Here is a 13,108-nt window from a genome sequence, read left to right on the forward strand (position 1 = left end):
AATAAGAAGAAGAAGAAAAATTAACTTTCTTTTTCGATTTTTTTTTTGATAAGTTTCTGCCTAGTGTACTTTAGCATTGAATAAAAATTTATTAAGAAACAATTACATAATCGAGTTCTTTTTTTGCATCTTTCATATGCGTAGAAGTGTTTTCAGCGCAAATATTGATGTGATCAATGATACTTCTAAAGATGGAATAAGTTTGAAAAAAAAATAAAAAATAAATAAAAAAAACCCTTGATCTGTTACCAATGACTGAATTTCTTTAAATATATCAGACAATTCAACAATTCCTTTAGTAATATTTGCAATTTCTCGTTCCCGAAAAGTAATTTCCGCTTCATTTGAAACCATTAACGACGATTGAAACATTTCCTCTGAACTTTCTGTATGTTCAATTGGAAGAAATGTTTTTTGATATGTCTCACGTAATTCTATATTTTACATGTCAAAAATAACTTAATTATTTCTAAAAAAAATATCATACGTTGGAGATAAGCGGATTGTTTCTTCCTAAATGCCATATTTTCCATTTGAACTTTATTTGCTAATACTATTTGAACATTTTTCGTAATAATAGTCTCTGTTTGTGTTGATCCTGGTCTAGGAACCACCGTTTTAATTAAATCTTGACATCTTCTCAGACGCTTTATAAAAGTTAGATAAAACAGTGATTAAATCCAAAAAAATGGTGTAATTCATGTATAAGAAACGTTTGGCTGCATCAACTGAAAAGATCTAAGGAATATATACAGAAGAAATATAAAAACGTCTAGAAAAGATGTAATATATATACATGTAAATATATATATATTTATATATATTTACATATATATATATGAGACATATAGACAAGTGTACATCCTCCTAGCTTTTATACCCATTGTATACCCATTGTATGCGCATTGTATGCGCGTTGTATGCGCGTTGTATGCGTCCCGTCTTTCCTCACTCGTATACTTCTCTCTTTCCCTTTCATACCTGCGTTGTATGATTACATATTTGCTCCATTTCCCCTTCATCTCTTCGTCGATCATCAAATCCCGGCAACATATTCTTCCGGTATAAACGCTCAAGTATTTCTCCTTTTGACCTGATCTCCTCCATTATTCCGTCTATTTCTTTTATTGTTTCTGACCAGTCTGGAGGTAAACAATCTATATCAATAACCATATCTAAAAGCCCTTGTTCTTCATCCTTTAAATGCACAGGATGATGTGCAAATGATTGTCTATAAGAAATAAATAGGCCCGTTCGATCCCGCGTTGCCATTTGTTATCTTTTTTATGTTATTTTTTTTGAACGGTTTTCTATATTTTTTCGTGTCTCTCGTTGAATGCTAGTTAAAATTAACTCTGCTGCAGATTTCAGGACTATAGATTCAAGTTTATAGTGAAGATGGTAAGTCTAAAGAGCATTTATAGAGTTATTATATGCTGATGATGAAAGAGTAATGAACAGAATTTAACAGAAGAACAGATTTCAGAGTTTAAGGAAGCTTTTTCATTATTTGATAAGGTTGCTGAAGCAAGAGTATAAAAGGAGTAGAAAATGAAAAGATGATAGAAATTGGAAGAGAATAGATAGGGAATTGGAATATAGCGCATATAATGCGCATATAGTGCGCATATATGACGCATATATGACGCATATAATAGGAGAGATAAATTGCATAAAATTTAGCACAAGAAATAGGATGCAGGAATGAATGTATAAGAAAATGTATAAAAATACAGAAAGAGTCTATAGAATGCATGGAAAAGTATGGAATATGTGGATTGGGGTGTATAATTATTTGTTGGGCAATTTATGATATTTTGAATATATGCAATGAACATATGCTTAGTTGCTTGGAGATAAGATCATCTTTTATGCAGTATTTTCTTTATATTATTCTCCTGAAATACTCTATTAATTGTGCAGCATAATTAATGAATATATAGGATGGGGATGGTATTTTTTTATTTATTAAAATACAAGGAAGTATTTATAAATGATAGGCTCTATTACAACGAAAGAGCTTGGAATTGTTATGCGGTCATTAGGTCAGAATCCAACAGAAGCAGAATTACAAGATATGGTGAACGAAGTTGATGCAGATGGGAATGGAACAATTGGTAAGTAATTATAGGGGGAAAATAAAAGATGAAAATGTGTATCAAATGGTGTTTTCTGTATTTCTAAGTTTTTATTATAGATTTTCCTGAATTTCTGGCAATGATGGCACGAAAAATGAAAGATGTCGATTCTGAAGAAGAAATTCGGGAAGCATTTAAAGTATTTGATAAAGATGGTAACGGAATTATTTCTGCAGCAGAGTTGAGACATGTTATGACAAATTTGGGGGAGAAGTTGACAGATGAGGAAGTTGATGAAATGATTCGAGAAGCTGATGTAGATGGTAATGTTAAATTGTTGCCGCTTAGATACGGCGTATATTTAGAAAAGACTAATGATTTAGGTGATGGAGTTATTGATTATAGTGAATTTGTTAAGGTGGGTCGAAAAAATAATGAAGCATTCAGCTAAAACAAATAGATGATGTTAAGTAAATAATTTTGTAAAGTTTTTTTGAATATAAATTGTATATTTATAATTAACTAATCGTATTGATATTGTCTTTACATATTTTCTTTGTCTTTATTTATACAAAAATCCCCTTTAGTTGCATCAATCATTTCATTTTCAATACTAAGCATTCCGCCTCTGTTTAAGTCTCCTACAATTTTTTCTGCTTCTTGTAATGGAATATTAGCAAGTACCTTGTTTATATTTTCAAGTTGACCACTTTCTAATGCATCTTGTAAATCTAAAGAAAAGGATTCGAATATTTTGCGTGCTTCTTGAACATTAGGATCTTCTGAATTTTTTGATGGGATGTTAATGGCGATTTTAGCATTAGGATCAACTGCATGAAGTTGAATTTGTTCTACTCCAGATGATGCTTCACGTTCTTCCATAATTTCTGCTGCTCGAACCTTAATTCGAGAATATGTTTGCTCCACATCATCATTAAATAACTTGTATGCCGCATGATTAGCTGATGTTACCCTAAAAGTGTAATATTAACAATCGTATTGCATATATAATTAGATATTACCTTTGAAAAAATAATGAAACGCCATCCTTTCCCAATTGGCGACAATATTGAAGAAGTAGCCCTTGATGAACACATTGTTTTGCCAACGTCTCATTACCTTGCATTTGATAATTAAATGCATCAATTAATAACCCGTCCGTTTCTTGTTCATCCAGAACAATGTCAGGATGTAAACTAATAAATTTGAGGAGAGCACTATAATCCTGACTATCCAATTTTGAAAATTCCCTTCCTGTTTCAGATGGTTCAATATGCTCTGTATTATCATCTATATTTGAATCATTTTCTGTTAATGGTACATCTTCTTCTGTTTTGCTCTCCAATGCTTTTTTATTAAGAATTTCAATTGTTTGAACCTTTTCTCTCTTCTTTGTTGTAGGAAGCTTTGTTATAGACTAATTTATCAGTTGAAATCTTATTTTTACAAATACATACAGAACTTTCAAACCCAACTCGTATATCTTCCGATGTAATCTTCGCCTTTCCTTCCTCCTCTAATTTCTCAAGATCACACTCTGCTTTATTAACCAATTCCTCTAATTTTTCTATATTTTCTTCAAATTTTTCTATAAATCCTTGACGACGTTTTTCTCCTTCTATTTCCCCCAATGTTTCTTTTACCTTTTCAATCAATCTCCCAATAGATACATTATATTTCACTGCCCCTTCTGTATGAGGTATGTTTTCTATTGAAATCTCTTCCAAAACATTCATAATCACTTTGTCTGGGTCCTCCTCCACCGATGTTTTTAATGCACAAATCAATCTTAAAACTTGTTCTTTAAGATCTTTATTCATCTGAAGATTACAGTTAAGATCATATATAGCCTGTTTTCGTGCTTGTCTCTTCTCATGAATATCTCGTTGCCTCCAACGAATAAATGAACGCTTATCAACATTTGGATGAACTATACATCATTTTAACTCCTTTTTTTCAACTAATTCAATTATAAAACCTTCTATGTCACTAAAAAATATTAGATTTATGCTTTATTCTCTTATAACTGTTAATAATATTTACCTATCATCACTTAACTCTAATTTATCCCATTTTGAATAATCTAATACCATCTTGACTCAAAAAAAATGGGAAAAAAGACTTGTTAATGATGAATAACGTTTTTCTTAATATTATAGCAAGGAATTCTTAGAAAAGAACTCTTTTTATGGGTATTTTTTTAATATATAAATATATCTTATTTTTCGGAGGTTAATTGAAGAGGTTATATAATATTGAAATCAGAAAAAAAGTATATTTTGAGGGAATTAATAGATAAAAACATATATAATGAGTACGGAATTGTTTTAATTTGTATTTTATGGATATTTATGTTTTTTTTCGCACTTTTTTTGGGATATTTTCTGTAAAATAAGGAAATGATTTTTAAGAAGTTTAAAGAACCATTTGGAAGGGTTAAAATACATAGAATTATGTTTATATCACCTTTATATATTGGGGATGTTAAGGTTATGGGGGATTTGGGGTCTATTTTTCTTAATTCTATGAATAAGAAGAGATATATATATAATTTGAATGATATAAGATATAATAAATTTGGAAATATAAAAGGAAAGCTATTTCATTTTATATCAAATAATGAATTGAATATGATGTGTCGGAATCGTTATTTATATAATGATTTTAACAAGAGAGAATATCATGAATTTGTGGGGGGTTATAAGGGAAGAGAAGATATTTTTTAATTAGTATTAGAAACAGGAAAAAGTGGATAAAAAGATCATGGTATATAAAGAAAATATACGGGATCGTATTTTGAACATGAGGACTATTTTTTCGCAAACAAAATCTGTTATGAGATTTCTTAAGGGAGAAAAAAGGATGCTTTCAAGTAATTTTTGAAGATATTTAATAGTAAATTTATTGTGATAGTTGCTATTGTCTTTATTATCATTGGATCATCTGTTTCTATGTCGATGCCGTATGTATATGTAAATTTTTTGGAATATATATATATGATGTAGGTATATTATTGGAAGAATTATGGATTATATGGTGAAGCCATCAATAAACGCATTTTTTGGAATTGAGCCAGTTTTCTTTTATAGTGGGCTTGCTTTTATTTTTTTAATTGGTGGAGCATGTAATTTTGGTCGTTTATTTCTCATGAGAATTATTTGTGAAAGAGTGATATCTAAGCTGCGATCACGTTTATATCAAAATACTCTTAAGCATGATTTAGGGTTTTTTGATGTTAATGCGTAGTGTATTTTTATCTTTAAGAGATTTATTGATATTATTTAAGGAGTGGAGATTTGATTTCTCGTTTATCTTCAGGTAAAAAATACTATTTTTTCTTTTTTTTTAATTTTTTAGATACTGCAGTTGTTGCTAAATCTCTTACTCAAAATATTTCAGATGGTCTAAAATATTTAATAAGTACAATTGTAGGGCTTGGAATGATGACATGTATATCAGCACAATTAACTTCTGTTATGATGCTAATTATACCTCCAATTGTTTTTGGCTCGGTAAGAATTGTTATATGATTGGTTTTCATTGATTTTATAGATATTTTATGGACAATATATAAAAGTTTTATCAAAAAAGATCCAGAAAGCTTTAGGTGATTTAATAAAAATTTCAGAAGATCTTGGGAATATACATATAAGTGATAAATCTTATAATTTATATTATATTTTCTAATATGTATGTAGTTAAAGCATTTACGGGTATATATTGAATAATTAAAATTGTTATTTATATAAAACAGGCGAAATAATTGAATTAAGACGTTATAATAATAAAATTCGGGAAATATTTCAGCTTGTTAAAAAAGATGTATAAAGATTTTATGTTTGTTTGTTTTTTTATTTTAACATAATACATATAGGCATTTCTTAATAGTACATTTTTGGGATTAGTAAAACTTAAAAATAGTTTTTGTATAATATTAAGGCGTTTAGATCGGATTTTCTGGGAATTTAACGGTATTAATTACTCTTGCCTATGGGAGTCATATGGTTAATAAATCTATAATAACTATTGGTGATCTTAGTTCTTTTCTGTTATATACAGCATATACTGGAAATTCTATGGTTGGACTAAGTGGTTTTTATTCAGAATTTATGAAGGGCTTGGGTGCATCATCTCGATTATTTGAATTAATTGATAAGAAAATAACTAGGAAACCTACAGGTACAGTTTTATGTTTTTAAAGCTTAAGTTTACATTGCGATAAGCAGGTATTTTTGTCGATAGTATTAAAGGATCCATTAAGTTTCAAGACGGTAAAATGAATGTTTTACTTTTGTACAATACTAATTCATAGTCTGTTTTTCATATCCTACACGTCCAGATATGCCTATTTTCTCTAAATTATCATTTACAATAGAACAAGGCAAAAATGTCGCAATATGTGGTCCTAGCGGGACAGGTAATTAATTGATTTTATTTTTAGACTTTTTCAATAAATATAGGGAAGTCGACAATTGGTATCTACTTTTGTTTTAAATTAATTAATTGATTAAAATAAATAATAGCATATCTTCTCTTAAGATTTTATGATCTAAATTCTGGGAAAATCACTGTTAATGATATAGATATTCAAAAAATTAATTTAAAACAATTGCGAAAGAAAATTGGTATTGTGCCGCAAAATCCTGCTCTTTTTCCTGGTACTATAAAAGAGAATATTGCATATGGGAACCCAGATGCGACATTAGAAGAAATAATAGAGGCGATAGAAAAATCTAATTCTACTTTTATTATGAATTTCCCTAAAAATATTGATACTTATATTGGAGGTAATGGAATACAATTAAGGTAAAATTTATTTTTAATAAATAAACTATTTCTAACTTTGAATTAGTGGTGGGCAAAAACAAAGGTAGTTTGATAAATAAATATTTTATATATACAATTATTTATAGTAATTTAGAATTGCGATTGCTAGAGTATTGGTTAGGAAACCTGAAATATTAATTTTAGATGAAGGTAATTTAAACTCTTCGTTTGTTTTTTACTAACGTATTAAGCCACTTCTGCACTTGTAAGATAATTTCATATGTTTTTGTGTATTGAGTTTTTTTTTAGGATGGGAAATCAGAAGTATTGGTTGATCAAGCGTTACAAGATTTAATTCAGCGGGAAAACCTTACCACAATAACTATTGGTAAATATAAATATACGTTTTATTATTTACAAACTTATTCGTATAAGCTCATCGACTTGGTACAATTAAAAGAGCTCATAAAATCATTGTTCTTGATCATAATGGCAAGTTAGTTGAAGAAGGTTCTTATATCGAATTAAATAAAAATGTTGATTCTGCATTTATGCAATTAATGAAATCCCAAATACAAGGATACAGTTCTATAAAAAATGGGAAGATTTGATAAAAGGAGAAATGTATTAGACCACCTAGCATGGTACAACAAAAAATGATTTTTTATTATTGATATTAGCATTTCTGTTTTTCTAAAAAATATATCTATAATTACAAAAATCATATTTAAATTTATCATATATTAGAATAATTAAATGTCATTTGTACTTGGTGCATTTGGGTCTTTTTGAAGGTCTAATAATAATTCTTTAAATTTTGACATATTACTATTTTCTAATCCAGTTGATGTTTCTGAAAGATTAAGAAGTTTAACAACACGCTCCCATAGCATTCCTGGCATATCTTTATCTCTTTTCAATATGAATTCTTCCTGTTTCTCCCTATTTTAAAAATTAATCTTTAATAAACTATAATATATACTTTTATAACCTATTTTTTTTGATTTTTTCCTTTTTTTTTTCATTATACGTTTCGAAAAACTCATCAATAGCCTTTTTGGCTTCTTCTATTTTATTTTCTCTGTTCAATCGTTCTTCCTCATCTTGTTTCTGAATATTTGCTTCTCTTCGTTGTCTCCATTCTCTATCATTATCTAAGTTATCTATTTACTTTATAGTAATATCATAATTACTCAAGAAAAATAGAATCATCAGTATTTTCTGGAATTTTGCATATCGTATCCTTTGTTTGTATATCTATATCTTTCAATGGTATTCGTTTCATAAATATTTCATCTTGTATTTCTGTTTTATTCTATTTTATGATAAAAATATCCAAAAAAAAAGTCTTTTCCTAATTTACTTTGTTTTTATCAGTTATTTTGCAGCAAATCCCTGAATCAAATTCTTCTAATGATGGAAAATTAGACATGGAAATTTTATCTTTCTTCTATAAGGTTTATTTCCTTTAAATGGCCTCTAAATACTGCTTTTTTTTCGCTCTTTTTTCCTAATATCATTAGATCTTATGATTTCTATTAGTTTTTTCTTAAAAAAAACCTTTTTTTCTTAATTTTTAGACGCCGTCCTCTTAATTATTTGTACCTCTATTTTTATGTAGTTGATCAAGCGATCTACTATCGAGTCGTCAGACTTAAGAAATAGTCAAATATTGGCAATTAAGGCTTAAAATAGTCTTTTAAACGTCCTGAAACACGATTTCTTATTGTATTTCTTATTAAGTTGTTGTTTTTACTTTTTTTCCCGAGTTTTAAACGTATTTTTTGAGTATTTAAGATTCAATTTATTGGTGATTAAGAAAAACTTATTAAATCAATGGCAACTCCTGATTTGATACGTTCTAAATTTGCAGCACTTAATAGTGGATCTCAAGAAGAGATAACTAGTGTTTCATCATGTTTATTTAGGTTTTTTTTGAGAAAATTATGTTAATTTATGTAGGGGTTTTATTTCATAGAAGAAGTGCAAAACAAATTGTTGAGACGTGGATGCAGAGTCTTTTAGATGGTAAAGGTCTTAGTTATATATATGTTCTTATTTTTTGAAGCGTCTGGATTGAGAAAATTGAATTTGATTTACTTAGCGAATGATGTAACACAACAGTCTAAAGCTCGTAAACGTGAGGAATTTGTCAATGCTTTTTCAACAGTCTGTGTTTATTTTTGTCGTATTGTGTATTTATTTTGTTCAAGGTTATTGCAGAAGCAATGGAAAATGCATATCGGCATGGAACACAGGATGTTCAAAATAGACTTAAACATGTGGCAAATGTATGGGAACAAAGGAATGTTTTTTCTGAAAATGTAATTATGGATGTTAATAAAAGATTAAAAAGTATATTTTTTTGAATATTTTTTTAATTTAAAATAATTTTTATAGTTGCAGAAAAAAGTGTAAAAAAAACGCTATCTGGTGGTAATAAATTGGGGGGAACATTGAAATCATCATTAGCCCCGGAATTGGTAAATTACTATTGATAGTTATTTTTTTATATTTATCAATGGTTAGTCTAGAATTAATTTATTGTATCATAGTCTTATTGAATCAATTTCATCATCGTCATTGGCAATTGGCTCTTCATTTGGCTTTTATTCACAACTTATAGAAGCGGAAGCTACACCTGCTTCGCCATTATATGTTTCAAAACTTTTTCAATTATTAGAATCCCTTAAATTATCTTATAATACTTCTAAAGCGGCAATTTTGGTACGTGAAGATATTATCAAGCAATTAGAAGCTCTTCTTGAAGAGAATAATTCTATGTTGAGCAAGGAAAATGAACAACTCAATGAAATTCAAAAAAAAATAGATCATGTTATTGATATGAAACAACAAGTTGAAAAAATGATAACAGATATGTTAGAAGCTTCTGAAGATGAAAATTCTAATAATTCTACTGTTATTAAAGAAGAGTTATCTTCCAAAGATGAACAGGGTTTATCATATGATGAATCATCTGGGCTTTCTATAATTAATGATGAGACAAAAATTGATTCTACCGTTTTGGATTTAAAAACAGTATCAAATAATTTGTAAGTCAATTATATATTAATTTTATTTTTGAAATAACTTGAATATTTTAACGTAATTAGAACATATGAATAATTAATGGCTATTTTTTATTAAAGTATTTTAAATTTAATAAATAAAATTCAATATTTTTAAGATATAATTTTATATTTATACTTTAAAAATATTGAATTATAAAATACTATTCATTCTTTTTGCTTCTATTTCTAAAATATCCCTCCAAATTCCTTTTAAAATCGAAGTTTTAAATTATATCAATATTAATACAAATCAATCATTTAATTGATTAATATTTATCCATTTAGACTTTAACTTTTTAATATTTACATAATATTTTATAGTTTTTAGAGTTTTATTTGATTTTTTTAAAAAATTAATTACTATTTTTCTATGTTTGCTTAAAATAGTCTAGGATTATACATTAATTCTATTCATTTTTTCTCTAATTAAGTATCAACGTTAGTTATTGAAAAAGCATCTTTAAAAATATGCCAGTTTCTGGGTTTGTTTTGTTATTTTTCTTTAAAATAAAAAAACTAACATTTTATAGTGTTTTCTTATGTCAAGATGATACAGGAATGATGTTAATTGAGTCTATTCAGCAGCGACTTCAGTTATTTTTAGCCCAAGTAATAGGTAGCTTTGGAGTTTTATCTTTTATAATATATTGATAAGGGCTTATTTTAGGAGGATGGTCTATGACATATAAGCTTTATACTAGGTATTCTAAACATTTACATATGGTTTCTATGTCATATCATCCTGGAATTCTTTTTTGTAAGATTAATAAGACAACTATTGAAGTAAATGGGGATTTTGAGCAAATGATTGTAAAGGCAAAGCTTTGGAATATGAGACAAACAATTCATGTTTTTATTGAGTGTCTTTATTGTTATATATATTTAATTTTTTTTAGCTTGATGGTGATATGTATGAAATCAATGATTTTATAGTTCGTATAGCAAGTACAAATAAAGGTGTAATAATTAATGTAAATGAAGCGGAAAGTATTTGGAAAGATAATTAGTTAAATATTTTTAGATTGAATATATGGCATGTGATACAATTGCTCGAGGATATATAACAATACAGAGTTTTCTAATTGAATGTCTCATTCCTACGTTTAAAAATGCATGTGTACGTTCGTCTTATAATGAAGTTGCTTTAGGTGATGAGAAATCAAATTTAACATCTGGTTTTCAATTTATAGATATTTTGAAATAAAAATATCTGGGATCTTAATATGGGCTTATTACTTAATTTGTGATATTTTAAACAAGTTTCTACAATGAATATCTTTCAATGCAAATCTTCTTTATATTTTGGTATATTTTTTTCTATTTTTTATTAATTTTTTATCAAATTTGATTTTGGGAATATGTTATTGTGTATCTATTCATTCTTTTTCTGTTATTTTTTAACAGTTATACTTATAGATTAATTGGGAAATAATCTAATGCTAATGCTTTAGATTCTATGAAAGTATCTTGATCATTTATTATCTTTTAAGGTTTAATATTATAGGTATTTATATTTTTTTATGATTATTCTAACTTTTAAAAATTAGTTATGGTTTATACTGGCTTATTTTCTATTTAGTATTTCATGAATATGAGTATCAGTTTAAAAATATGAGGGTTTTTATATATTTAATATTATTATTGAATTTCTATTATAAATATATCTTATAGTCTGATGGATTTAACGGGTTAACTTATAAATTACTAAATTCTAGATTTTTAAATCAAAAATATTAATATTTTTAAATCTTTCTTAGATTTAAATCTAATATTAAGGTAGATTAATATTTATCAATATGTTTGTTTTTTAATTTATATTTTAGATTTTACTTTGATATGAAAATTTGAAAAATATATTTCTAAATGTCACGGCACTCAAAAAGAAATACTAGTTTATCTTTCTTTACAAACTGTATTGCTTCAATCAATACATATTTTATGTTTTTGATATGGTTTTTTAGATGAACGTTCTATGTTAGATTATGGAACTAAAAAGCAAAGACTTGAGAGTGATTCATTTCGTTTATTTGATGCATGCCACTTATGTCTTTCTCAAACTCGTGATACAGTTTCCTGTGAAGAAAATGGAGATATTTTTTGCAAAGTATGTATTATGGAGAATCTTTTAACACAACGCAAAGAGATAAAAAAGATGGAGGAAGAAATAGAGAAAAAGAAGCGTCAGGATGAAATAGAAGAGAAAAGAATTGAAGAGATTGTTAAGATGCGTACTATTAAAGAATTTGAAGTATTGCAAATGGGATTTAATACACGTTATAATGATAATAAACATGATGATGATGATGTTTTACAAAAAAAAGAAGTTAAAGATGTATTTAAACTTGACAAAAAAGAGCTTCTAATGATTGCGAAAAACGATAGAGATCGAGAAAAATTAAAATATATTAAAGAACATGTAAATTAATATGACTGAAATTTTATGATATTAAATAGACTATTAGGAAATAGAATCAAAGCCAAAAGCAGGATCATTCTGGATTCCTTCTTCGACACCTTCAGCGAATAATAAGGATATTTTAAAAAAGCAAAAACGTGTACCTATTTGTCCCGCATCGAATTCAGGCAACCCTCATAAAATATCACTTAAGTCTTTAATTTCGGTTAATTTTACTGAGAAGAAATCAACAGAAAGTAAAGAAACCCTCAGAATTTGTCCTTCTTGTAAAAAAAAACTCTCTAATATATCTGGCGCTTATAGTAGTCATTTCTATTTTTTATAAGAAATGTTTCTAATTTATATTATAGTTATGAAATTATGTGGTCATGTTATATGTACTATTTGTTTAGATCAATTTGTTCGTGAATCCGGAGTTTGCTATGTATGTGAATCTAGTTTATATGTACAAAATAATGGTACTATGAAAAATGAGTCTAAACTTTTGATTCTGCAGCTTTCTAGTGAAGGGACTGGTTTTAGTGCTAAGAAAGATGCGATTGCCAAAAAAGTTGATGTAGCTTTCCAAGGAAGCTAAAATCGATTGTAGCATACCTGTTATTTATGAATATGCATTATTTTTATATTATCTATGGCTTCGGTTTATATGTTCTTTTTTGTTTTAAAGTCCTTTATCACGCCATTCCATTCTGTATTTTTTTTGATATTAATATACAGTAAATTTTAAAAAAAAAGTAAATTGCCGTGATATTCTTTCACATTAGCTGAATCATCGG

General features: G+C 27.4%; 8 protein-coding genes across 8 annotated transcripts; 5 read left to right on the forward strand and 3 right to left on the reverse strand.

Annotated features, from left to right (window-relative positions):
- Positions 1 to 91: 91 nt before the first annotated feature.
- On the reverse strand, positions 92 to 1,272 carry T552_01675 (hypothetical protein; the record flags this gene model as incomplete). Its single annotated transcript, XM_018370247.1, has 4 exons — positions 92 to 185; positions 236 to 434; positions 488 to 647; positions 982 to 1,272. The coding sequence occupies 4 exons, from the start codon at positions 1,270 to 1,272 to the stop codon at positions 92 to 94; spliced, it is 744 nt and encodes a 247-aa protein (XP_018225956.1).
- A 209-nt stretch (positions 1,273 to 1,481) lies between these two features.
- On the forward strand, positions 1,482 to 2,583 carry T552_01676 (calmodulin). The gene is made up of 6 exons (XM_018370248.1): positions 1,482 to 1,518; positions 1,944 to 1,953; positions 2,001 to 2,117; positions 2,198 to 2,401; positions 2,462 to 2,496; positions 2,539 to 2,583. The coding sequence occupies exons 3-6, from the start codon at positions 2,033 to 2,035 to the stop codon at positions 2,554 to 2,556; spliced, it is 342 nt and encodes a 113-aa protein (XP_018225957.1). The 5' UTR covers positions 1,482 to 1,518; positions 1,944 to 1,953; positions 2,001 to 2,032; the 3' UTR covers positions 2,557 to 2,583.
- Positions 2,578 to 4,216, reverse strand: T552_01677 (hypothetical protein). Its single transcript, XM_018370249.1, has 5 exons — positions 4,122 to 4,216; positions 4,057 to 4,067; positions 3,536 to 4,008; positions 3,101 to 3,495; positions 2,578 to 3,051 (listed from the first exon to the last, which is right to left on the reverse strand). Exons 1-5 carry the CDS (start codon positions 4,169 to 4,171, stop codon positions 2,622 to 2,624), a joined length of 1,359 nt encoding a protein of 452 aa, XP_018225958.1. The 5' UTR covers positions 4,172 to 4,216; the 3' UTR covers positions 2,578 to 2,621.
- Positions 4,217 to 4,431: 215 nt separating this feature from the next.
- On the forward strand, positions 4,432 to 7,501 carry T552_01678 (hypothetical protein). The gene is made up of 20 exons (XM_018370250.1): positions 4,432 to 4,768; positions 4,815 to 4,950; positions 4,992 to 5,040; positions 5,084 to 5,320; positions 5,365 to 5,396; positions 5,436 to 5,590; positions 5,631 to 5,730; positions 5,777 to 5,791; positions 5,833 to 5,900; positions 5,953 to 5,982; positions 6,026 to 6,257; positions 6,302 to 6,349; positions 6,391 to 6,495; positions 6,539 to 6,553; positions 6,602 to 6,884; positions 6,931 to 6,948; positions 7,000 to 7,055; positions 7,097 to 7,110; positions 7,155 to 7,233; positions 7,281 to 7,501. Exons 1-20 carry the CDS (start codon positions 4,478 to 4,480, stop codon positions 7,454 to 7,456), a joined length of 2,139 nt encoding a protein of 712 aa, XP_018225959.1. The 5' UTR covers positions 4,432 to 4,477; the 3' UTR covers positions 7,457 to 7,501.
- Positions 7,502 to 7,552: 51 nt separating this feature from the next.
- On the reverse strand, positions 7,553 to 8,323 carry T552_01679 (hypothetical protein). Its single transcript, XM_018370251.1, has 4 exons — positions 8,209 to 8,323; positions 8,039 to 8,160; positions 7,837 to 7,989; positions 7,553 to 7,787 (listed from the first exon to the last, which is right to left on the reverse strand). The coding sequence occupies exons 1-4, from the start codon at positions 8,275 to 8,277 to the stop codon at positions 7,598 to 7,600; spliced, it is 534 nt and encodes a 177-aa protein (XP_018225960.1). The 5' UTR covers positions 8,278 to 8,323; the 3' UTR covers positions 7,553 to 7,597.
- A 314-nt stretch (positions 8,324 to 8,637) lies between these two features.
- On the forward strand, positions 8,638 to 9,985 carry T552_01680 (hypothetical protein). The gene is made up of 7 exons (XM_018370252.1): positions 8,638 to 8,763; positions 8,808 to 8,873; positions 8,914 to 9,014; positions 9,059 to 9,200; positions 9,246 to 9,328; positions 9,375 to 9,898; positions 9,959 to 9,985. Exons 1-7 carry the CDS (start codon positions 8,682 to 8,684, stop codon positions 9,969 to 9,971), a joined length of 1,011 nt encoding a protein of 336 aa, XP_018225961.1. The 5' UTR covers positions 8,638 to 8,681; the 3' UTR covers positions 9,972 to 9,985.
- Positions 9,986 to 10,384: 399 nt separating this feature from the next.
- Positions 10,385 to 11,121, forward strand: T552_04123 (hypothetical protein; the record flags this gene model as incomplete). The annotated part of the gene is made up of 5 exons (XM_018372174.1): positions 10,385 to 10,398; positions 10,447 to 10,532; positions 10,584 to 10,765; positions 10,813 to 10,887; positions 10,938 to 11,121. 5 exons carry the CDS (start codon positions 10,385 to 10,387, stop codon positions 11,118 to 11,120), a joined length of 540 nt encoding a protein of 179 aa, XP_018225962.1. The 3' UTR covers position 11,121.
- Positions 11,122 to 11,877: 756 nt separating this feature from the next.
- On the forward strand, positions 11,878 to 12,909 carry T552_04124 (hypothetical protein; the record flags this gene model as incomplete). The annotated part of the gene is made up of 3 exons (XM_018372175.1): positions 11,878 to 12,332; positions 12,379 to 12,634; positions 12,683 to 12,909. Exons 1-3 carry the CDS (start codon positions 11,889 to 11,891, stop codon positions 12,907 to 12,909), a joined length of 927 nt encoding a protein of 308 aa, XP_018225963.1. The 5' UTR covers positions 11,878 to 11,888.
- Positions 12,910 to 13,108: the final 199 nt, after the last annotated feature.

Source organism: Pneumocystis carinii, assembly GCF_001477545.1.
Source record: "Pneumocystis carinii B80 chromosome Unknown supercont1.7, whole genome shotgun sequence".
In the NCBI taxonomy this organism is placed as follows: Eukaryota; Fungi; Ascomycota; class Pneumocystomycetes; order Pneumocystales; family Pneumocystaceae; genus Pneumocystis; species Pneumocystis carinii.